This window comes from Moesziomyces antarcticus (assembly GCF_000747765.1).
Source record: "Moesziomyces antarcticus DNA, scaffold: scaffold_v10002, strain JCM 10317, whole genome shotgun sequence".
NCBI classification, from domain to species: domain Eukaryota; kingdom Fungi; phylum Basidiomycota; class Ustilaginomycetes; order Ustilaginales; family Ustilaginaceae; genus Moesziomyces; species Moesziomyces antarcticus.
The window spans coordinates 667579-689578 of record NW_014639008.1 but is presented as its reverse complement, the minus strand read 5'-3'; the positions used below and the strand labels follow the sequence as shown (position 1 = coordinate 689578).

Below are 22000 nucleotides of genomic sequence, written 5' to 3'. Positions count from 1 at the left end.
AAAAGTTGGGGCTGCAGACGCATCTTGCAGCGACGACCGAAGAACACCTTCTTTTGCCTCCACACCGCCGAGGCACCGTCAACGTGCCTATTTCCACGCATGTGCCTTTTCGCGACGTCACCTTTCAAGTTGGGCGGTTTGCAGAGCCGAGCCGACGCGTTTCTTTTGGAATGCAATACGTCTGAATCGGAGGCCGATCTCGTGAACGAGCCCCGATGGAAAGGCTTCCTCCACACCAAGAAGTCGAGGTCGGGCAACTTTCTTCCTGCCGAGCTCGACAGCGGCTGACTGCGGAACAAGCTTACCGGAGCTCGAGCTTCGAGTCATCGCTCCTCAACCATATCCATCATCTCCACCGTCATCGAGTCGTAGCAAAAGCATCGCGGCAGCATGCGCTCCTCCCAGCTGGTGCGTTCGGCAGCGGCGAGCACTTCTTCCGCTGCCCTGCCGCCCCGAGCGCGCGTGGCTATCATCGGTGCGGGGCCGTCGGGCTTCTACGCTGCCTCGCGGCTGCTCTCGCGCATTCCCTTCTCTTCCGCGCACTCCGTCGCCGACCAGCCGCTGGCGATCGACATCTTTGAGCGCCTTCCCGTGCCGCACGGTCTCGTGCGCTACGGCGTCGCACCGGACCATCCAGACGTGAAGAACGTCGAGAACAAGTTCGCCTCTGTTGCCCAGGACCCCCGCCTGCGCTTTGCGGGCAACGTCAATGTGGTGCACAGCCCGCCATCCGGCTCCGGTCCAGGCGCACTGCAATACCCAGAAGCGGTGCAGCTTCCGCTCGACTTGCTTTCGCGGTTCTACACGCATATCCTCTTCTCGTACGGTGCATCTGCCGGCCGAAGACTCGGCATCCCAGGTTCTGGACCGGGAGAGCTTGATGGGGTCTACACGGCGCTCGAATTCGTCAATTGGTATAATGGTCATCCGGCGTCACACGACGCAACATTGCAGACCGCGCCGCTGCACATCGACCTGGCGGGCAAGCAGCACATGAGCGTCGTTGGCGCGGGCAACGTTGCGCTCGATGTGGCGCGCATCGTGCTGCGCTCCTCGACGCCGTTCCTCGAGCCAGGAACCGCATCCGGGCGCGTTTCATCGAACAAGGCGCCAGGTCTGGCGGCGCTGGAGGCGACTGATGTGCCTGAGCCCGTGCTCGCCGAGCTTGCTCGGTCCAAGGTTCGACACGTGGACATCTATGCGCGGCGCGGACCGGCGCAGTTGGCGTTTACGAACAAGGAGGTGCGCGAGATGCTCGCGCTCGAAGGGATAGCGCTGCGTGCGCCCCAGAAGGAGCTGCTGGACGAAGCAGGCGCGCAGCTCGAGCAGCTTGCGGCGACCGAGGGTGGTGGAGAGAGGGCGCAGGAAGTGGCATCGGAGGTGCGCGTCAAGAAACGTCTGCTTGGTCTGCTTGCCAAGGGTAGCAAGACTAAGCATGCAGAGGATGGAGTCAAGTCGTGGGCGCTCAACTTCTTCCGGTCGCCCGCCAGGATCCTGCCACGCCAGAACGATGCGCACGCAGTCGGTGCAGTCGAGTGGAACGTGACGGCGCTGCAGACGGCCAAGCCAACAGTGGCGAACCTCGATGCGGCAGATCCGAAGAAGGCGACGTACGCGGGCGAGCCCGCTTCGATCTCGGCGCGCGCAACCGGAGAGACAGTCACCACCCCCACCGATCTTGTGGTCGCATCCGTCGGCTACCAAAGTCTGCCTCTCGACCCTTCGCCTGCTGCAGCCGTGCCAGCCGTTGAGGAAGGTCGACTCGTACGTCTGCCCTTTGACGCGCGGCGACACGTTGTCCCCAACCGTGCCGGACGCATTGTGGATCCAGTCAGTGGCGACGTTGTACCGCGTGCATATGTCAGCGGATGGCTTGCCCGCGGCCCCACGGGCATCATTGCCTCGACCATGCTCGATGCGCACGCCGTCGCTGACTCGATGCTCAGCGACATGCACACCCAGGCCCCCGCCGACCCAGCCGAATCGCACGCCGACCTGCTGCAGCTCTTGCAAAAGACGCAGACGCACCGCATCGTCGGTCTCGACGACTGGAACCGCATCGACGCCGAGGAACGTGCTCGCGGCCAAAAGCTGGGCAAGCTGCGCGAAAAGATCCTCAGCGTGCGTGAAATGCTCGCCCTCCTCCAATAGACATGCTCGCAACCACCCCGCACTGCTCCGACTCTGTGTAACAACATTTTATATTCCAAAAAGCAAAAGACTCCCTCGTTGAGGCCTCAAGGAGGAAGGGTATAGTACAAATTTTGCGCGCGCTAGCTGGCTGGGCGGCACTTAGTGTCCGAGCTCCTTGGCTGCGGCGTGGAAGGCCTCCTTAAAGATGCTGCACGCCTGTGCCAGCTCCTCCTCCGAGATGTTGAGCGCGGGGATGAACCTGAGCACGTCAAACACACTGGTGCTGAGCAGCAGCATGTTCCTCTCGAGGCACTGCGCCACGATCTTGGGTGCGATCTGGGGTGCTGCGGCGCCCTTGGCGGCGGTGGTGTTCTGCGAGGCGGGGTTGGTGGTGTTGGTAGCAAACTGGACGCCGATCATCAGACCGCGCCCACGCACGTCCTCGATGAGGTGGCCGTGCTTGGGATCCTGCTGCAGCTCCTTGAGGAAGCCGACGAGCTGCTGCGAACGCGCCGCGACGTTGTCGAGAATCTGCTCGTCCTTGAACGCCTTGATGACGGCGGTAGCGGCTGCGCACGCTACGGCGTTGCCCGCATAGGTGCCGCCCATCGAGCCGGGCTTCTGGCGCGACATGAGCTCGTTGGTGCTTGCAATGCCGGACAGCGGGAAGCCGTTAGCGATGCCCTTGGCAAAGATGAGCACGTCGGGACGCACGCCAGACTCCTCGACGGCGAACATGGTGCCCGTGCGGCCGAAACCGCTCTGCACCTCGTCGGCAATGAGCAGCAGGCCGTGCTCGTCGCAGATCTCGCGCAGGCCGTGCAGGAAGCTCGCGGGCGCAGGCACGTAGCCGCCCTCGCCGATCACGGGCTCGATGAGGATGGCGGCGGTGTCGCTGGGCGCCGTCTGCTGCTGCAGCGTCAGACGCACCTGGTGCAGCGACTGGCGCACGAGCTCCTCGATGTCCGTCGACGCCGGCAGGCCAAAGTGCGCGTAGAAGGGGAACGAGGTGGCAAACACGCCGGGCATGAGCGGACCGTGGCCCTCGCCGTAGATCGTCTTGGAGCGGGTGAGCGCCGCAGTGGCAGCCGTGCGGCCGTGGTAGGAGCCTTGCATGACAATGATGTTCTGCTTCTTGGTGGCCGCACGCGCGAGCTTGATGGCCGCCTCGACCGCCTCGGCGCCCGAGTTCCAGAAGAAGAGCGTGTCGAGCGAAGGGTGCGGCAGGATGGGAAGCAGGTGCTGGATGAGCTCGATCTGCGCCGCCGAGAATCCAATGTTGACCTGTTTACATCACGAATCACAGCACCTGTCAGCGATCGGTCTGTCAAGAGAAGAGGCGGATGTCGGGATCGGAAACGTACCTGAGCATGGGTGATTTTGCCGCACTGCTTTGCGGCAGCCTCGGTGACCTTGGGGTGGCAGTGGCCGAGGTTGCAGACGCCGATGCCGGCGGTCATGTCGAGCAGCTTGACGCCCTTGTCCGTGGTGATCCACGAGCCCTTGCCGTCCTCGAAGACATGCTTGGAGAGGCGGCCGATGCCCTTGGTGATGTGCGTCTCGCCGAACGCGGCGGCGTCAAAGCTAGCAGCAGGCATGGTAGGTCGGAAAGCGGTCTGACGGGAAGGAGCCGTGGTGAACGAGCGATGAGAGGTTGGTGGGAGGGTGACGGTGGCAGCTGCTGGGGCAGATCCACGACCCAACGAGCGCTTTATAGGCTGGGAGGCAGCAAGAACAGCACGCATCTCGATAGCGGTTGGGTTTGTTGGTGACTCGCGGGAAGCTGGGGATGGTGAACGACAAGAGACAATGTGCTGGTTCGAGAGATGCCTTATCAGTCTGTGCCGACTGCGAGCCAGTGAGATGCGACCGAAACCAACCGCCAGCGTCGGATGAGCCGTGCATCCAGAGCCAGAGCGAGGGGGTAAGGAGCAGCGCTATCCGGCCGCCGGGGTAGAGTCCAGCGAGGTTTCTGGCTGCAATCCAGCTGCCGCTCGCTGTGCGGGTTTTAGACGCGCTCTGGGCTCCCTGGGCTCAAGGACGTCTAGAGGAATCTCCAAGCCCACGCGAGACGCGCCCAGAGCCCAGCCGGCAAATTCTGCTCGATTTTGCCTCGGTCCACGGGTTGTAGAGATGAACCCGACGCTCAGCCAGGGTCTTGCAGGTTACCGTTACATCCTCCACCCTGCAGCCGTGCAGCCTTCTAGACGAGCCGCGCTCCTTTTGTATTGGCCGAATGGCCAATTTAGCCGCGGGTGCCGCGCTTGCCGCTCCTATCGACGCTCTCCCGCTTCTCCGAGTCCCTCACCCGCATCCGCCTCATCCACCCCGCAAACACAGCGCAATCCAATCAGCTAGAAGTCTTGGCACAAGACGCAGCACCATGAATATGAAACTGGTTCCGATGAGACGCAGAGTGTGAATGCGAGGCTAAACAACAAGGGGGGAAAACTAGAATACAGTATACAAACGTGTGTGGATCCATGCAGCTGCTCGCTGTGGATATGCTCAGTTGTGTGGATGCGGATGTGGATGAGATGGACAGGCAGGCTAGCAAGCACTTCGCGCTCACTGACCGGACTGCGAAAACCCAGTGGACGCCGCAGCGGTGAACGCCTGGATGCCTCCAGCGGCCTGGATGCTGTTCCAGGCCATCCTCAGTGGACTGGCAGGGACGCCATCGCTCGTGCCAAACGCACCGTATCCGGATGCACCCGGGTCCATGCCGCCGTGACCATGCTGCGCGTGCATTTGGTGGTGTTGGTTCATCTGCGCGTGCGGCTGCTGGTGCTGCTGCACGCCTGGCTGCAGATCAAACGGATCGTCCAAATACCATGCCTGCTGCTGCATGTTCTGCGGTGCGCCGCCGCCCATGCTCATCCCGAGCATCTGCGCGTGTGTCGAAAGACCGCGGCGGCCGGGTGAGAGCCCCGTTGATGCACGAAGCGAGCCAGGCGTGCGGCCAGGCGTCAATCCCGAGCCCATGCCCAGCCCGGCGCCAAAGCCCGAACCGCCAAAGCCTCCCATGGCCAGCTGCATCTGCAGCCGTGCGCCCGAGTTGGGCGACATCATGCCGGCGGCGCCGCTGCGCAGCGGAGAACTGCGGATCGGGCTGTGCGCCAACGCGGCCGCCACGCGAGCTGCCGACGTGGGCGAGCGCATGCCCTCGTCTATGCCCTTCTGCGCGCCCATCGCGCCCATCGACGCACGCATCGACGACATGGGCGAGCTGATCGACCACAGTCGCTTTGGCGACGTCACCGACGAGTTGTTTGCGGTCGTGCCGGCGCTCTCGCCGCTCAGGCCCTTGGTCTGTCGACGCAGTGGCGACCCGCGCGAAGCGTCGCTGTCCATGCCGTTCGAGAATGCAAACGCGCCGCCCAGCGCCGAGCCTCCGCGCATCGCGTTGCGGTATGCGCCGCTCCGCGCTCCATTCAACGGCGAGCCCTGGCCGCCGTAGACCGATGGCGAGAAGCCGGTGCCGTAGCCGAGCTGCCCGTTGCCGTTGCCGGCCATCTTGCGCTTTCGTGCACTGTGGTGCGCTGTCGCCTGCATTGAGGGCGGCGGCATCAGCGTAAAGGGGCTGCTGGGAGGGCTGCTGGCGCTGTCGACCAGGCCCGGAAGCGTCTTGCTGTAGTTGCTCCCGGCAATGCTGCTGCTGTACATCGACGAACCAACATGCGGACGCACCGGTGTGATCGTCTCGATGCCATGGATTGCCATGGGCCCATCGCCCAGGTGGCCTCCGTTTTGAGGCTGCGTCTCGAGCAGCGGCAGACGGTCCGCAAACACGATCGGCGTGTCCTTCTTGGCCTTCTTCGACGGCTGGGCATTCTCATCGCGCTGCGACTCGTCCTCGCTGTCGCCACCAGCCTGGCCTGCCTGTGTCTTTTTGCGCTTGGCTTTGCTGCGCTTCTTGGCGCTGCCCTCCGCTGCATCGGATCCGACGGTGCTTTTCTGCGAGGACTCGGGGACAGTCAAGCCTGTCTCAACAGCGTCGGGAGAGTCAAGACCCTGCTGGGTCTGACCTTGCTGCTGCAGGAGCTGCTGCTGCTGTCGCGCCTTGGCCGCCTCGAACTTTTGTGGGACGGCGTTGTAGAGACCGTTCTGGAAGCGATCCTCGTGACCAGGCTTGATGCCCCACCAGCCGCCCTTGCCGGGCATATTGGCCTCGCGCTCGATCTTGATGAAGCTCTTGTTGAGACTCAGGTTGTGGCGGATCGAGTTCTGCCAGCCGCGGTCGCCCTTTTCGAAGAAGGGGTATGTGGAGCTGATCCAGTCGTACACCTCGGACAGCGAGAGGCGCATGTCCGACGACGACTTGATGGCTTGGCCAATGAGGCCAGCGTACGACACCGAGCTCGGCTTGGCCTTGGACTGGCCGTATCCAGGCGGCAGGAGGTAGTAGCGCGCCGGAGGCTCCTCGAGCAGCGTGCCGGCTTCGAGAGCCGCCTTGAGCTCCTCCGAGACGAGCTTGACCAAGCGACTTCCATCGGGCTGGTTCCACCCAATCTCTTCGCCATCTTGCACGGCGGGCGAGATCTTGGTCATGCGCTCGAAGTCTTGGCGAGGGAGGTCGACGACCTTGAAAGCGGCTGGATCGGTCGCAGATCCCGACGTGGCCTTGGCTTTCTTGGCTTTCTTCGTCGAGCCGGTCTGCGAGCCGGTCGGGGGGCCGACGATGCCACAATTGTCCGTTCCGTCGATGGCTGCCGACTGAGTCGCGAAGGTCGGTGCGACTGCAGAAGCATCGATGGAAGGCTCTGCACTTCCTGCACGGTGCCCAACCACCGCCGAGGCTGGCTGGATCACGATCGATACTCCGCCTTGGGCAGGGAGCTGTTTGCTTGGTGAGGGAGGAGAGTGGCTATGAGCCCGTCGGTCCTCGGCAGCCTTCTTGCCCTTCTTGCCTACCTGCGTGTGCTGCGACGGAGCGCCGAAATCGCGATCACCCTTGCTGGGCTCGGGCAGTGGCAGCTGCGTCTCCACGGCAGGCGCCGAGATGGTTCGCGCCAGGCTCGAGCCAAAGACGTCGGCCGGGCTGATGGTATCGATCTTGCGCGATCCGGCACGCTTGTGCTTGCTTCCGCTGACGTTGGCACCCAAAAAGTCTCGAATGTTGCCCGAGGGCTGGCGGTCTCGTCCAGAGACGATGGCGCTGCCGGACTGGGCTCGCACGAGGGCGCTTCGGGGGCTTGCGAAAGGCAGCTTGCCACCAATCATCTCATCTCCCGAGTTGCCTGCCCTGAGGGAGCGGCCCAGGCGCAAGGGCGATGCGGACGACAGCGAGAAGATCTTGCCGGGCATATCTTCGATGCTAGCAGCCTCTGCGAGGGAAGGCGGGGGATCGAGCGCCGTACCTCCAGGCGCGGTGAACAGGAGGCCACGCTTTGCGTTGAGGCCCAAAGGCTTGCTGAGACCGTTGGCATTGTGCATGCCGATGTCATCGTCGGCGTCAAAGTCGAGGTCGCTGATGCGACTTGCGACGTTTGTGACCAGACGGCCCGAGAGAGGCGACATGACGGCCATGCCGTGCGAGGACGAGCGCATCAGTGACGAGTTTGCGTGGCCCTGTGCGCTGGCCTGGCGCGCATGGAAGAAGCCGCCCACGCTCGGACTGACACCGATGAGCTCTGGTCGAGCATCTTCGGGGGCGAGGAGGAAATGGGCCGCCGGCGTTGCCGCCGATGCAGCACGTAGACTAGAGCGGCTGGCTTCAGTGCCTTTGCGCAGGGTCGAGAGCGGCTCGGCATCCCAGGTGGAGAAGGTGATGGGACCTGGGGTCGAGTTGATGTGGCAGAGCGATTCGAGCGAGTCGAGGCCCGGCTGGCTGGGCGAGATGCCGTGCATGGTGAAGTCGTAGTGCTCTCGCGTGGTCATGCGCATATGCAGGTTGGCCGGACTCGAACCGAGCGTGGTCCATCGCAACGCGCGGGACGAGGAGGATTCGGCGGGGGTGGCGCGGAGCACCGAGTCTGGCGACCTGCGCGACACCTTGGACGCGTTAGGCGTGCTGATGACGAGCGAAGCATAGTCCGGGTTGGCGGCCTTGATGGCGTCGGCAGCTGCGGCTGCTTTGGCAGCCTCCTTCTCTTCGTACTCTGCGCGCGCAGCAGCTTCGGCGGCCTGCTGTGCAGCGAGGTGTGCCTTGTCCTGCTCCTCGGCCATCTTGCGTTGGGCGGCTTCCTTCTGCCTGCGCTTCTCTTCTTTGTAGAGGCGCCTGGGGCTGGTCTGCTGCGCCATGATCTTGTCGAGGAAGCTGAGGCCGCTCATCTTGACATCCAGGCTCTCGAGTGCGCCTGGCGCTGTGGTACCGGCGGAGCTCTCGGAGAAAGTCCTGCGATGGGTTGTGCCCCAGCCGTCGGCTGCCAGGCCACCATTGGCGTCGATGACGGGCGTAGCAGACTCGTTGGCGTGGAAAAAGACGCCCGAGTCGTCGACGTCGGGCACGGGGCTGCAGAAGACGCCGGTGTGGTCGACGGGAGACTTGAGCAGGCGCAGGGTTCCACGCGGGCTGACCCATGCGCGACGGCTGAGCTCTTCGAGTGATGTGCAGTGCCTCACCTCTTCGCTGACACGAATGACGGGCGAAGATTCGAAGGAGACGGTGCGACCCCGCGACCTGCGGCTGGAGAAGGCACTCTGGAGCGCCTCGGGTGGGGTGATAGGGTCGGAGCTGGAAGTGGAATCGCTGCCGACGAGGTCGAGGCCGAGACCGACGCGGGTGGCTGACTTGACACTGCTGCAGCTTCCCCTCTTGGTGTGCGTCCTGGTGGGTGGGGTGCGGAAGGTAGGGGCGTAGCCAGCCTCTGGCGAGGACTGCGCACCGACCGAGACGGGCGTGCCCAAGAGGCTTTGCGAGCCCTTGTGAGAGCCGCTGGCGGCGTTGGCGGCGGCGGCAGCTCGTTCGCGCTCGAGTCGCAAGCGTAGCTTCTGCTTCTTGATCTTGAGACGGCGTCTCTCCTCTGCGCTGCCGACGTGATCGAGGCTGGGGTGGACCTTGGGCAAGACGGGCGAGTCTTGGGGCTCGATGACGGCGGTGAAGAAAGAAAGACCGGGGCTGCTTGTGTTGCGAGACCAGTTGGGAGCTCCAGTGCGTGCTAGTGGCGACGGCGCGGCCAAACGGGACGGAAGGGCGACAGGCTTGGTCTCTGTCGTGCTGCTCGGATTGGTTGCTGGCTCGCTGGTGCCTGCTGCTTTTCCGGCGGCAGAGGTGCTGGGCGCAGCCGACGTTGCTTTCGACTCGGAAGCATTTGGTGTAGCAACAACGCTGGCGTTGGCAGACGATGGCGCGACGGGGCGGCGTTCGGCCTTGAGGAAAGCGGCGACGCCAGCCTTGGTACGCTCGTAGTCCTCCCTGGTGAGGCGGAGACCCATGGCTTGCGCGCGCGCAAAGAAATCTTCGGCGTCCTTGGACATCGCTGGGCCGTTCTCGCTCGCAGCGGGAGTAGCGGCACTTGCACTCGTGGAAGCAGGGCTGGATGGGAGCTTGGAAGCCGACGTGGATGGGGTCGCGCTGAGGGTGGTGGAGGATGGTGCGGATGCAGACGCGTTGGACAGAGTGCGCGGTGCGGCTGCTTTGGACGCACCGAGTGCTGCTGCAGGCCTTCCGCGTGCGACGGGTCGGAAAGGGGCACGCGTGCTGAGCGCTGTGGCGGAGGCATCTGCGGAATCGTCGGTAGCGGAGGATGAATTGGCGGGATCTTCCATGCTAGCGGGGGTCGCAGAGCGGGATCCAGAGGGAGTGGGGCTTGCATGGATAGCCTGGACCAAGGACTTTTCGGCGGCACTGCTGGTGAGCATGGAGAATTTGGCGCGTCGGTTGCCCGGGCCGGAGCGCGAGAAGGTGCTAGGAGCGATGCTGGTTGCGCGTGTGGCGGGCGTAGCAAAGGGCGTGCTGGTGGAGGTTGGGGAGTAGTCGGAGGAGGAGGAAGCGGGGGGATAGTTGGAGCTGGAGGAGCTAAACGAACGCGGGTTGGATGGCGTCGTCATGGTGGAACACGTCCAGGCGCGACTGGGACCTGGATGGCCCGGGTCGTGCTGAAGAGAGGGGGACAAGGCACTTTGCAGAGGGTGGGGGTGGACGCGTAGATGTATGCTGTTGGATTACGCTCCTGATGGTGTGCAGTACGCGTGAAACGACGAAGCTCGAGGCGACGTGGTTTTAGCGGTGGGAACTGAGGAGCGTGGATGCGACGCGTCTGGGTCGATCGTGGTGGGACGCGACGTCGATGGTGTTGGGGGTGGTGATGGTGATCGTGGATGGGTAGATGTGTCCGCGCTGGTGATGGATGTGGTAGCGGTGTATGAGGATGGCGGCGGAGGTGACGATGAAGGAGGATGGGGATGAGGGTGAGACAGAGCGCGCGACCGAGACGGCAAGCGCGAACGTGAGGATGCAAAAGGCGGTGGTGGTGGGTGCCGAGAGTGGCCACCGACCGAGCGCGTTCCACCGGCAGTCCGCGCAGCTGCGGGCGCACCAGCAGACAGCGGAGCAGCTGAATTTCAACTGCATATCCACACTGTACCCACAGCGCATCAGCGGCCATTTGGCAGCTCACTGCTGGCTTTGACCCGAGCCGAGATCTGCGCAGGCCAGGCTGAGGACGCGTGACTGCGCACCTGCCAGAACCAGAACAGCTCGCAGCTGCACGACGGGCGCCTGAGGCCCCTCTGTACTTTTTTTTTCGAGCGCGACTCTCTCTCTCTCTCTCTTTCTCTCTGCGGGAAAATTCAGCGCAGCGACGTGATGAGACCGAGCGGCAAATGTGCTTTCAAATCACACTCTGAGCTTGCCTCGCCCTCATTACCTTGCCAGCAAGACCCTCGCAACCACGCACAGCGAGCTTCTTCATATGCCTGCCTTTCATCGACCTTCGTGAAATCTCTCAGCATAGAGTGAAGCAGAGCGAATCGATAGGATGGAGACGGGACGGACAGGTGAGAGGGCGACGTTGAAGCTGGCATGACCGAGCGGGTGGGCGCGCTATTGCAACAGTCTGCAGCTGCTTTCCCGAGCGAGCGCGGCGAGGCCCGCTGTCGGACCCGCCAAAGCAAAAGTGCCAACGAGCGGCTCGGCGTTGATGCAAAGGCGAGGCGGATTCGACGGGGCGGCGCGGCTGCATGAGCGAGCGCCTGGACGCGACGCCCGAGTCTCACTCGCTCCCCAAGCGCGCGCGCGCGTTCCTTGTCCGAGCCGTGACGATCCTCGCTGCCAAATCGCAGGATTTCGCCCCTCGGCGTGCGCGCTCTGTGCAACTGCATTTCCCCATCTCACCTCGCCCACTCTTTGCCTGAGAGAGCGATGAGAAAAAAAAAAAAAAAAAAAAAAAAAAAAAAAAAAGCGCCTCTCGTGCCTCGGCGAAGCGTAGGAAAGCGTCGTCACTTCGATTGGCAGGTGCCAGCGACTTGCATGGCATGAGAGCAAGGACGGGCGGCAAATGCATGCGTGCCTGTCATCACGAGGAATGTCGTTGATTTGTCCAAGGCCGATGCAAGGAGCGCGTTCAGCTGAAGCTCGCTTCGCCTCCCATTTCCGCCGGACGCGACCGCTGTCACTTTATGCGTCGCGTAAACATACGCGTTCACGTCGCGTCGCATCACGTGACTTTAGTCACGGTCCTTCCTTGGCCTGCTGTCGGCGCTGTTGAGCATCGATAGGTTGCTTTGACGGCAGTGCTTCCACGCCCAAGGTCGGGCCGACAGCATTCGCTTTCGGCGATGACTCGAACACATTCTCGCTTCCGCCGGGATTAGTTGGCTGGCGAGCAGGGCATGCGCAGACGAGGCAATGGTAACGAGGAAAGAAATTAATTCGAAAGGAAAAAGGGGCACTGATAATGCAGAAGAAAAAGGAAGATGAGTGTGCGGCGGTGGAAAGTCAACGGAGACTGGGCCCTGGGCGACATCGGTAGCATCGGGCCGCCGTCTGGAAACGAAGCCGCAAGCGAGGACGTGCGGTGCACTGGGCTTTGGCGGATTTCGTGCAGTGCCTGGCAGCTTTAGCGCTACCGATGCGCGCGGATGCAAGTATGGCCCGCTGCAATCCGCACTTCAATGCCATACACTAGCTGCCTCAACGCTATCGGAGCGCAAGCCAAGACGGCGATCCTCGGAGGGCACAAGGTGACAACGGCGACCGGAGCTGCCTGCCACATGGTCCGTTGCTGGCAATCGCCCCCGATGTGGCCTCACACGCAGCTCAAAGAGGCAAGATTTTCATCCACACCCCATGCACGCTGCGCTTGATTTGAGCGCCCGACACCGCTAAGCGAGACCTCCGCCCCACTGGACCAACTTAGCGCACACCACCACCTGCCAGAGAGAGCAAAAAAGATCAACAGTGCAGCTGCATGTCTGACCCTGAATTCGCTCCCACCGTTTGCCTGCAACCCGGCAAGGGGGGACCAAATCGCTTGCCCTGCCTCTTTGCCGCCCTTGCCTGCAGCACGCATACAATGCCCAAGCCACATCGCAGCCATCAGCGGCGAACGCGACGAGCGCAGCGTGGGCCGGCGCAGCAAGCTATTGTATGCATCCTTGGCTGCACCTCCTGCTGTGCTACTCCGCATGAGCTAGGCCAATTGCAGCCAATGTTCCCTCGAGAGCACCTGCGCTCCCCAGCCGTGTGTACTGCACTGCGAAGCAATTCATGTCGTTTCATCAAGCGCTGCTAAACCTAGCCGACAGAAACTCGACACGTTTGCCGCCATGTCCCGAAACATCGCTTGGCCCGTCTTCCCGCCCGTGGCTTCCATAGCCCGTCTTGTCGCTTCTCCTCCGTCCCTACTTCTGTAACCACACCAATCGTGGTAAGCTTCTTGCTCGACCATCGTCCAATATTCGTCATCTGCCGGGCAAGAAGGGCTCCCTTTCCGTCATCTTACTCGACCATGTCGCCGTGATCTTCGCACCAACAAGGCAGCAAGAGAGTACAGAGCAGCAACATCACCTCACACTCGAGCGACAGTGCCTACTGTGCTGACCGGGCGACGGATCCGTAGCTGCTTTCACGATGCTTGTATCTGCTCCAGGCGGCGCCCTGCATCCCAGCGTCAGCGCCGCGCTCAGCGAACTGAAGAAGCTCGACTCCAGATACGACCACATCGTCCTCGCCACAGCCGAGGGCAGCACCAGCCGTACGGCGCCCTTTGTGCTCGTCGATGCAGCTCTCGGCGGCCTCAGTGCGCTCAGCTGTAAGCTACGCACGCACGAAACACGTTTCGCCCTGCTGCGTGTGCAGGCGAGGATCCTCCTCGTCGTCTCGCTCGGCCAAGACCTAGGCGGACTGCGACGAGCTCAGGCTCTGGTACAGGCACGAGCACTCCAATCGGCACTTGGCGCCATCGTGTTCGCCGCACTCACCATCGCCAGCGTCTCCCAGCTCACATCGGCACTGGTCGGCTCTAAGCTGCAGCTCGAGGGATTCCCGCACGTCGCCTCTCCCAACATCGCACAGGACTTTCGATCGTCCTGGTCATCCACATCCGCTACAAGCCCAGGAGCACGTGCAAAGCCCAGTGCGCCGTCGTCGCCAGAGGAGGCGGCGCTCGATTCGAGCTGGTCGCGGCCCTTCTCTGCCATCGGAGCGTCTAGTCGCAGCGATGCTTTGGCCGCATTCGCCTCTCGCGCACATTCCTTCCACTCGCTCGTCCATGCTCCGTCGCCCGAACGGTCCACAACGCGGCTGAGTAAGCACGGCATCGTGATCGATCTGGAGGCTGTCGTCGACTCTTCCGCACACGAGATGGTTACTGCTGCGACTGATCTCCCACCACCTTTGCCACCAAAGGCAGACCTGCCACCGCTGCCGAGAAGCGCAAACGATGACGGACCTCGGCCGTCGAGCGTCTCGTCACGACCTCGTTCTGTAGCTGCATCCCCTAGTCCCTCCGTTTCGTCTTTGCGGGAGCCGATTCAGCTGCGCAAGTCCAGCGACCCGGATCGCCTGAGTCCACACATCGACGAGTTTCAGCGCCAGCGCATCGACGAGGCGATCCGCGACGAGGTCATGAGGAAGCTTCATGCCGAACAGCAGGCTCTTCTGCGAGACAACAGCCGGTCACCGGCGAATCGGACACCCAGGTTGGCCATCAGTCCCCCGCTGGCTCCCCCTCCGCCATTCGCCCCGCCTCCAGCTCCAGCATCCCCACTCCGGACAGCGCCGTCCACGCCGCGACTCTCGAGCAAGGCGCAGCGTCTCGCATCAATGCCCCACCGGAGCGAGCGGAACAAAGCACGCCGGAGCGGTGCTAGCGATCGTCGCGCAAGTGCGCCTCTGCTGGACGAGACAGCGGCGGAAGGTCCGAACGCCAATGCGCTGCAGGCATCGCTCAGCGAGACGGCGTCCGAAAGCCACGAGAGCCTGCGCACCAGCATGCAGTCGCTCCACCTGTGGGAGTTCGCAGAGGCGGCGAGCCAGCGCACGTCCTTCTTGGACCTGCCGGGCGGTCGATCCGAGCGGCCAACGATCGGCACCGTTTCCGACGGCAAACGGAGCAGGCAGCCTTCGTATAGCGACTCGGTGGCGTCCGTGGAGCCCGACGGTCAGCGTTGTGCGCCTTCCAGCTCGACTGGCAGTGTGGCCGCATCGTCGATCTTTGACAAGGACCTGCCGGCTCCGCCCGCCGCGGCCGAAACCGCCTCCATCGGGAGCGGAGAGTGGAGTGGCGAGATGGACTCGCCTGACTCGACGCACCCTCCTCCGTCTCCTTGGATGGAGCCGCCAGCTGGTCTTGCTGACAAGGCCGGAAGAACCGCAGGGGATGCGCCCGAGGATGAGTTGCGCGACCTGCGCGATCGATTGGAGCTGGCAGAGGCGCGCGCCAAGGCAGCTGAAGAGGCCGCCGAGGTGGCGGTGCGCGAGGCTCAGAGCGAGACGCGACGGCTGGCCGAGGAGCTCGCCCAGGTGGAGCGGGGCACTCGCGATACCATGGAAGCCGAAGCAATTCGGCGCGCCAAGTGGGCGAGGGAGCAGGTGGCTAGGGAACAGCTCGATGCGTACGAGCGCAGCAAGCTCGAGGCGGACGAGAAGCGGCGCAGGCGCGCGATCGAGGAGCAGAGGAGGCTCGACTGTGACCGCGCCAACCGCATCCGAGAGGAAAGAGAGTGGCGCGAGCACGAAGCAGAGCGCATCAAGCACGAGTACGAGCTCAAGATCCAGTACCTCGCTGAGCGAGAGGCAAAGCTCAAGGCCGAGGCCGAGGCGAGGGCGGACGAAGAGCGTTTACGAATCGAGGAGGAGCGCAAGAGGGCGCACGCTCGCCAGAAATGCCTGGCTGAGATGAAGCGGGCTTTGCAGGGCGCTGGTGCCACGGATGAAGACGCATTGCTGTCCGGATGGCTCAATGTGCAAGCGGAGGGCGCGCTTCAGTGGAGGCGTCGGTGGGGGCAGGTCAGGAAGCAGCAATTTATATTGTCAAAAGCGCCGACGGACCCCGTCGCCGTGGCTACGATCCCCCTCGAACGCGCTCGAATCGTGTCGCACCTGGACGACCACGATGACTGCACCATGCCCTACACCATACGACTGCAAGTGTCCGTTGATCAGGGCGACTCGGCAGCTTTCGATACATGCACGTACCTGATCTCCACCGATACCCGAGCGGCCAAGGATGACATCGAGCTAATCATCGAGGCCATTGCAGACTTGCAATCTCTTTCCGAATAGGACTTGTTCGCTGTTGCCATCCCAGCACCGTACAGAATGTCTTGTCCAGGCTATGTATGAGCGGACGTGCGAGTGGCAGTCGGACAGCAGGTGTGTCAATTTGCATCCCTTTTGCGCCCACATGTGCTGGTTCGTCTTATTCGACGACCTTGCTTGCGCTGCATTTTCTTCTCGTGCAGCACAATGGGCTTCATTTCTCAACCGTGCATCGCTCCCACTATGGTCAGAATCGGCTGTGAGCAGATTTTCCTTTCTTTCACAGCGTGGGGCGTCCAATGGTACCGAAACTTTGGGCTGAGGCTCAAGACGAATGTGGACTGGGGCGAGACAAGTTGCAGGGGCTCCCTGCTCATCGGCTGCACGGTCCCCGGTGTGTTCGTCAGAAACCTAAACGGTGTCGTTTCCCACGCCTGGGCCGAGTGCTGCGCTCATGTGATGTCAAACCCTGACTACAGTGGCGACAGGTCGGTCTCAACCTCGCCGGACGCTGCGAAACGGGGCCGGTTCGCAAGGTGATTTGGAGAGCGACGCTTGGTTGCGCAGCTGTGAAGAGTGACTTTAATTGGATGCAGGCTGGCTAACCGCTTACGCCTTCCCACTTCATCACGGCTGTGCGTTGAGTTTGCCTGTCTGCGCAGTCTCTTTTCATTCGTGCCCTCAATAAAAGGCAGCAACCCGCGGGTCCTCCGACGAAGCCTGCTCCTAAAATTTCCTGATTCACGACTTACGATCCGACGCTCAATCTTGAGAGGCCAAGCTCTACCACGATGGATGGACTTGGCTACATTCCTGCACTGAATGGTCCGACGCTGTATGGCGATGCCAACGACGAACCGATCCTGATTCCTGTCAGAAAGCAGAAGCAACGCGCTCGCACCACCTCGTTGTCACGCCGAGCTCGGACTCTGGTCACCCGTAGCAAGAGCTTGTTCTCCACCGCCTCGTCCGCATCGTCGGTCGACACGAGTGCGTCCATGCCCGCCTGCTCGCCGCGAAGCAGCGACTTCAGCTTCTCTTCCTCTAGCGACCGCCACGATCAGACCTTCGAGAGCTTTCACGCACGTTGTGGATCCACTCCGTCCTCATGTCCATCCGACCCAAGCCAAGATCGTTCTTACGCCCTTCGGCAACGACCATTCCCGCAGTTGCCATCAACACCCGAAGTGGACAATATCACGGGCAAGCCGTTCGTGACTCCTCCAGAAGCGAATTTCGACACGCTACGCCCTCCTGATCATCTCACGGTACCGAACACAACACGGAGAACAAGCTGCATTTCGGGGCTCATCGACAGCGACTACACATCTGTGGAAGAGCTCAGCCCACCGAGCTCTGCATCGGCCTGCGGGCTCGCCGATGAACCAGCCATACGAGATTCTTTCATCGAGCCCAGCCGTGCATCGAGCTTGCTCGACTGCGAAATGATCCCGGACTCGAGTCCCATGTGCCTCAACTTTCCCATTCCCGGCCCACTGCTCCCATTACGCCTGTCCAATTCATCGAACCTGCTACGGCTAGAAGACGTCCCTGTTCTCGGCCGCTCCGATCCGCGCAGCAGCGTGCTACAATCTCGGCTCGCTTACGACAGCTTGCCCAGCTGGGAGATGCATGCCCGCACGCCACCGCACTCTTAGCTTATGTCGTGTCATTCCAAGTTGTCGGCATCTATTCAAACAAGTCTGCAGCGCGTGTGCGACCTTTGAGCCTGGCTTTACCTGCGGTCGACTCGGTCCTTTGCTGATCGCCTCCTTCGGCGTCTCCGTCATCGAGGTCAAAAGTAAGCAGCGACTTTTTTGGCGCCTTTGACTTTTTGCGCTTGATGGGCGGGGGGTTCCCCTTATCGTGGGCATCCTGAGCTCTGTTCTTGGCCCTAGCCTGGAACACGACGCCGGATCCAGAAGCTGGGTCCTGCATCTTTGGTACGGCAGCGCTGCGAGTGGGCTTGGACTCTTCTGCATCCTGCTCTTCGTCCGACTCAAAGATGGCTTTATACACATCCATGGATGGCTTGACGTAGGTGAGGGTGTCTCGGCCCTGGCGTTCGTCTTCGCCCATACCGATCTGCTCGGTTGCGTCTGCATCAGCCATGTTGTCCTCTTGGGCCGAGCCAGCCGCGCTCATCGCGTCGATCGAAAGCGGAGTCGGAACGGCGGCGAGAGCTTTGAGCTGCTCCTTGCTGCGTTCCCAGTGCTGATCCGCACGCAGCCCCGACCTCGCCTTGGACGACGGCGTCGAGCCGTAGAACGGGTCCACCTCTTCATCGCCGAGTCTAGCTGCTTTGCTCGATGAGCCCGCTTCCTCGTCGCTGCGTCTCTTGCGCGTAGTTGCAGGCTCGGGCACGCCAAACCGCTTACACAGCAGCCGTGCCGGAGCCCAAGCTTCGACACTGCGCGTGAGATGGCCAAAGTTGCCCATCCTCGCCGCCTTCTGCGCAACCGACAGCTCCTCTTCTTCGCGCTCCTCTGGCTTGTCTTCCGCGGAGGGATCTGCCGCAGCCGCAGGTGCAGGGTGTCGCAGACCCGGCGTGGCGGTGGTCGCTTTGGTCTCGTGCGCCATCACCGCTGCACTGGCGGTGGTGAATCGGCTCGCGATCGCCGAGCTCATCGGCCTAAAGACCGCCGCGCTCTTAGCAAAGTCGCGCAGCTCGTTGGAAAACTGCTCCGCCGTCATGTGCGCGGGCACAGCAAGCCGACAAGCCTGCTCCGACGACGCTTCCAGCTGACTCCGGAGGAAGGACAGATAGCGCTCTTGTTTCTCGGGGTCCGTGCCAAAAGGCGCAAACCCTTGTAAGGCCAGCTTTGCAGTCGCCACATCGAGTCGAGGCACTTGAACTTGTTCTGGAGCGGCAGGTGCCGCGGTGAAAGAAGCAACTGCGCCAGAAGGAAGCGACACGCTGGGATCGAGTGCAAGCCGCTCGCGCGCTTTTGCGGAGAGGAAAGCGGCAACGTTCGGAGGAGGTCCTGGCATCTTGGCCTCGCCCAGCAGCTGGCCTCGGCTCGCAGCCGACGCCGTTGTCGCAGCAGCGCCGGTCGGGGCTTTTGCATCCGCAGCGGTGAAGCGGTGCCAGACTCGGCTAGGATCAGGTTGCCAGTCTGGCGGTACGTGCAACGCTGCAAATACCGGTGCAGGAGGCACAGCTTGCGAGGCCAGCCGGAAGCCAGCCAGCACATTCCGGCCATCGGGCCAGACTTCCTCTCGTGACTTTCCAATCGAGCGGTTCTCTTCGTTGGTCGACACGCCAGCCTTAGCGCCAAGAGCCCGGTTCAAGCTCGGCTTGTCCTCGTACCCGAGACCGCTGCGGCCGCTGCGACTGGCCGCCGGCGAAAGCATGGGTGTTGGTGGAGGGGCATAAAGATGTTTCAAGTCCTCGAGCGTCACTGCCGATGATGTCGCAATTGACGATGCCGGCACTGTCGAAACCAGGTTTTCGAGGCGTGCCTTCTTCTGGGCATCTACCCTGGGTCCGAGGCCTTGACCGTCCTTCCATCCCATTCGTCGGAGCAGCTTGGAGCCCAAGCTCTCATTGCTGCCGATTCCAAGGCTGCTGAGCAGCGGGTCTGACGCGAAGCTGCCTGTAGAGTCGGTGGCGCGGAGGCCTGCGATCAAGCCGTCCGAGTTTGCCTGAAGTCCGAAGCCTTGATTCGTGGTGATGGTCTGTGCAGCTTTGCGGTCCTGCAGATCTTCTTCGTCCATGAAATCTTCTGGACGAGAAGGGATTGAAGCCGCTGCTTGACTGCCCGCATGTTTGTCCTTGCGCGAAGAGCGGAACGATGACGGGGTCCAGCCAGCCTCCGACCCTACGGTGTTGAAGTAGCCCGCAGAGAAGCCACCGGTAAAGGCGCCGTGGAAGCGACGCCTTCCTTGGGCATCGCGAGCCTCCTGCTGCCAGATGGGCTTGAGCTCGTTCGCATCCTTCTTGGCCAGGAGGTCCGGCAGGGGGGTGCCGATGATGCAAAAGTTGTCCGAGAGCGTGGAGAGCTCTTTCGGGTCGACATCTCGCAGTCGGCGACGCAGCCGGTCGGTCGCCATAGTCACGCTTTCACAAGGCGCTTGTCGTTCATCCTCGGGAGGATGCAGTGGCTCGAGCTTGCTTGAAAGCCGCCTGTGACATGGTGGCCGTGGAAACGCTGGCTGTGTTGGTCCAGGTACCCGAGTTGGCGTTTTGGTGTGTGGAGGCTACAATAAGGGAAACTTCTCGGCCGACTCTGCTCATACTCGCATTGCAGCCCTCACTCCGCAACGTCAGCACTGCGTAGCGTCCTCACTCTGCAGCGTCTTCACTCTGCGGTATTCTACGTCAGGTTAGTGAGTCCTGCATCGACCTCTTGGCTCGCGCACACTCGACTACCAGACAGACATGCCAAGCTAGAAGGTGAGTTCAGAGTGACCATTTACAAGGGAGTGTACCATAGACGGCCCTGGCCAATGGCGGTAGAGTAAAGTGAGCCAGGACTTCTAAAGGAAGGACGATGGAAGAGTGTAGGAGCGGGGACGATGTACATCGCATTAGATCAGGGCAGATCTCTCCTTATGAGATCCGAGACCGAGTGAAGATGACACAGCACTCACTCGGACATGGCGATGCCAGAGTCCGAAGCGTAGGTGCTGTCGGGCGAGACGATGCGGTGGGGAACGCCATCGACGGTGCGGTAGAAGGCGACCTGGTCGTTCTCGTCGACGAACTTGCAGGTGTTGATGCTCTTCCAGAGCGAAACAAAGACGTTCTCGGTGCTCTTGACGTAGTGGTTGCCGAGACGGGCCTTGAGCGCCTCGGTGGCCTCCCAGGCGTTGTAGTGGGGGATCTTGCTCGAGACGTGGTGGAGCACGTGGGTCTCGGAGATGCCGTGGAAGAGGTAGGGACCGACGGGGCCGAGCCAGTTGCGGTCAATGGTGCAGAGGGCGCCACGAGGGAAGGTCCAGGCCTCGGCCTTGTAGTGGGGGAGGGCGGGGTCGGTGTGCTGGAGGTAGGTGATCATGACGAGCCAGTGGTTGCAGAAGAAGTAGGGGATAACGTAGTAGCGGAAGACGTCGGAGAAACCGCCCTTGGAAAGCATGCCCCAGGCAGTGAGCGCGCTAAGAGTAGCAGCGATGCCAATGTCCGAGACGATGATCTGCGAGCGGTGACGCTGATCAAAGATGATGGCGTCGGGGTTGAAGTGGTTGGTGTACTTGGGGTAGTGGAGCTGACCGGAGGCGTTCCTGAGGAGGTAGAGGGGCCAGCCGAGGAGCTGCTGAACGAAGATGTAGGTGAGGTTGTAGAGCGGAGCATCCTCGAGAACCTCGGCGAGCCACTCGCCCCAGGTCTCGTCAACGTTGACGGCACCGACCTCCTTCTCAACAGCGTCCTCGTCGTTCGAGTCGTCGCCCGACTTGGGGGCGGGCTGCAGAGGAAGGCGGTTGCGCTGAGATCGGGTGCGGGGAACAAAGACCTCGTCACGGGTGAGGTGGCCGGTGGCGGCGTGGTGACGGGCGTGCGAGATGCGCCACGAGTGGTAGGGCACGAGGAGAGCCGAGTGGAGCACCCAGCCGACGGCGTTGTTGAGCGTCTTGCTGGTGCTGAAGCTCTGGTGGCCGCACTCGTGGGCAATGACCCAGACGCCGGTGAAGACCATACCCTGGAGGATCCAGTAGACGGACCAGGCGGCGAAGCGAGCGACAGCCTGCTGGATGCCGAGGGAGATGTAGGGGGAGAGAGCGTTGGACTTGAGACCCGAGAAGCTGGTTGCCACGGTGGGGTCAATGCAGGAGGCGGCAAAGCCGAGAGCAGCGATCATGGCAAAGTCGGCAAAGACATAGGTGAAGGACTTGAAGGCCGAGCGCTCAAAGCAGTGGGCGGGGATGGCGGAGAGCAGGTCCTTGACGGTCAGATTGGGCACCTCAAAGGTGGGAATCTCCTTCTCGTCGTAGGCAGCTGCCTTGCGGTGCGAGTATCGCACATTCTCGACCTTGGCGGCCTTGTCGGTGGTGGAAGGGGTGGTCTTCTTGCCAGCGCGCTGACCAGCAGCGGTGACGTTGGCAGCCACTGCAGACGACATGTTTGTAAGTCGTGAGCTGGTGTTTGGGGAGAAGGAGAAGGTGGTGGGGGGTTGACGGGATAGATGGTAGCGTGGGGATAGGAAAGGAGATTGAAGTGTCGATGGCCCTTAATATGATCCTCTCTTCCCCTGAGCTACAGCACAGGCAGCACACACTCTTGTC

General features: G+C 62.2%; 6 protein-coding genes across 6 annotated transcripts; 3 read left to right on the top strand and 3 right to left on the bottom strand.

Moving 5' to 3' along the window:
- Nucleotides 1-390: 390 nt before the first annotated feature.
- Nucleotides 391-2151, top strand: PAN0_002d1146 (NADPH-adrenodoxin reductase; the record flags this gene model as incomplete). The annotated part of the gene is made up of 1 exon (XM_014803313.1): nt 391-2151. One exon carries the CDS (start codon nt 391-393, stop codon nt 2149-2151), a length of 1761 nt encoding a protein of 586 aa, XP_014658799.1.
- A 141-nt stretch (nt 2152-2292) lies between these two features.
- On the bottom strand, nt 2293-10125 carry PAN0_002c1145 (acetylornithine aminotransferase; the record flags this gene model as incomplete). The annotated part of the gene is made up of 4 exons (XM_014803312.1): nt 2293-3417; nt 3498-3916; nt 4014-4130; nt 4710-10125. The coding sequence occupies 4 exons, from the start codon at nt 10123-10125 to the stop codon at nt 2293-2295; spliced, it is 7077 nt and encodes a 2358-aa protein (XP_014658798.1).
- Nucleotides 10126-13147: 3022 nt separating this feature from the next.
- PAN0_002d1144 (uncharacterized protein) lies at nt 13148-15802 on the top strand (the record flags this gene model as incomplete). The annotated part of the gene is made up of 1 exon (XM_014803311.1): nt 13148-15802. One exon carries the CDS (start codon nt 13148-13150, stop codon nt 15800-15802), a length of 2655 nt encoding a protein of 884 aa, XP_014658797.1.
- A 767-nt stretch (nt 15803-16569) lies between these two features.
- Nucleotides 16570-17436, top strand: PAN0_002d1143 (uncharacterized protein; the record flags this gene model as incomplete). The annotated part of the gene is made up of 1 exon (XM_014803310.1): nt 16570-17436. The coding sequence occupies one exon, from the start codon at nt 16570-16572 to the stop codon at nt 17434-17436; it is 867 nt and encodes a 288-aa protein (XP_014658796.1).
- Nucleotides 17437-17467: 31 nt separating this feature from the next.
- PAN0_002c1142 (g-patch domain) lies at nt 17468-19831 on the bottom strand (the record flags this gene model as incomplete). The annotated part of the gene is made up of 1 exon (XM_014803309.1): nt 17468-19831. One exon carries the CDS (start codon nt 19829-19831, stop codon nt 17468-17470), a length of 2364 nt encoding a protein of 787 aa, XP_014658795.1.
- Nucleotides 19832-20367: 536 nt separating this feature from the next.
- PAN0_002c1141 (delta-12 fatty acid desaturase) lies at nt 20368-21837 on the bottom strand (the record flags this gene model as incomplete). The annotated part of the gene is made up of 1 exon (XM_014803308.1): nt 20368-21837. One exon carries the CDS (start codon nt 21835-21837, stop codon nt 20368-20370), a length of 1470 nt encoding a protein of 489 aa, XP_014658794.1.
- Between the last annotated feature and the right edge of the window lie 163 nt (nt 21838-22000).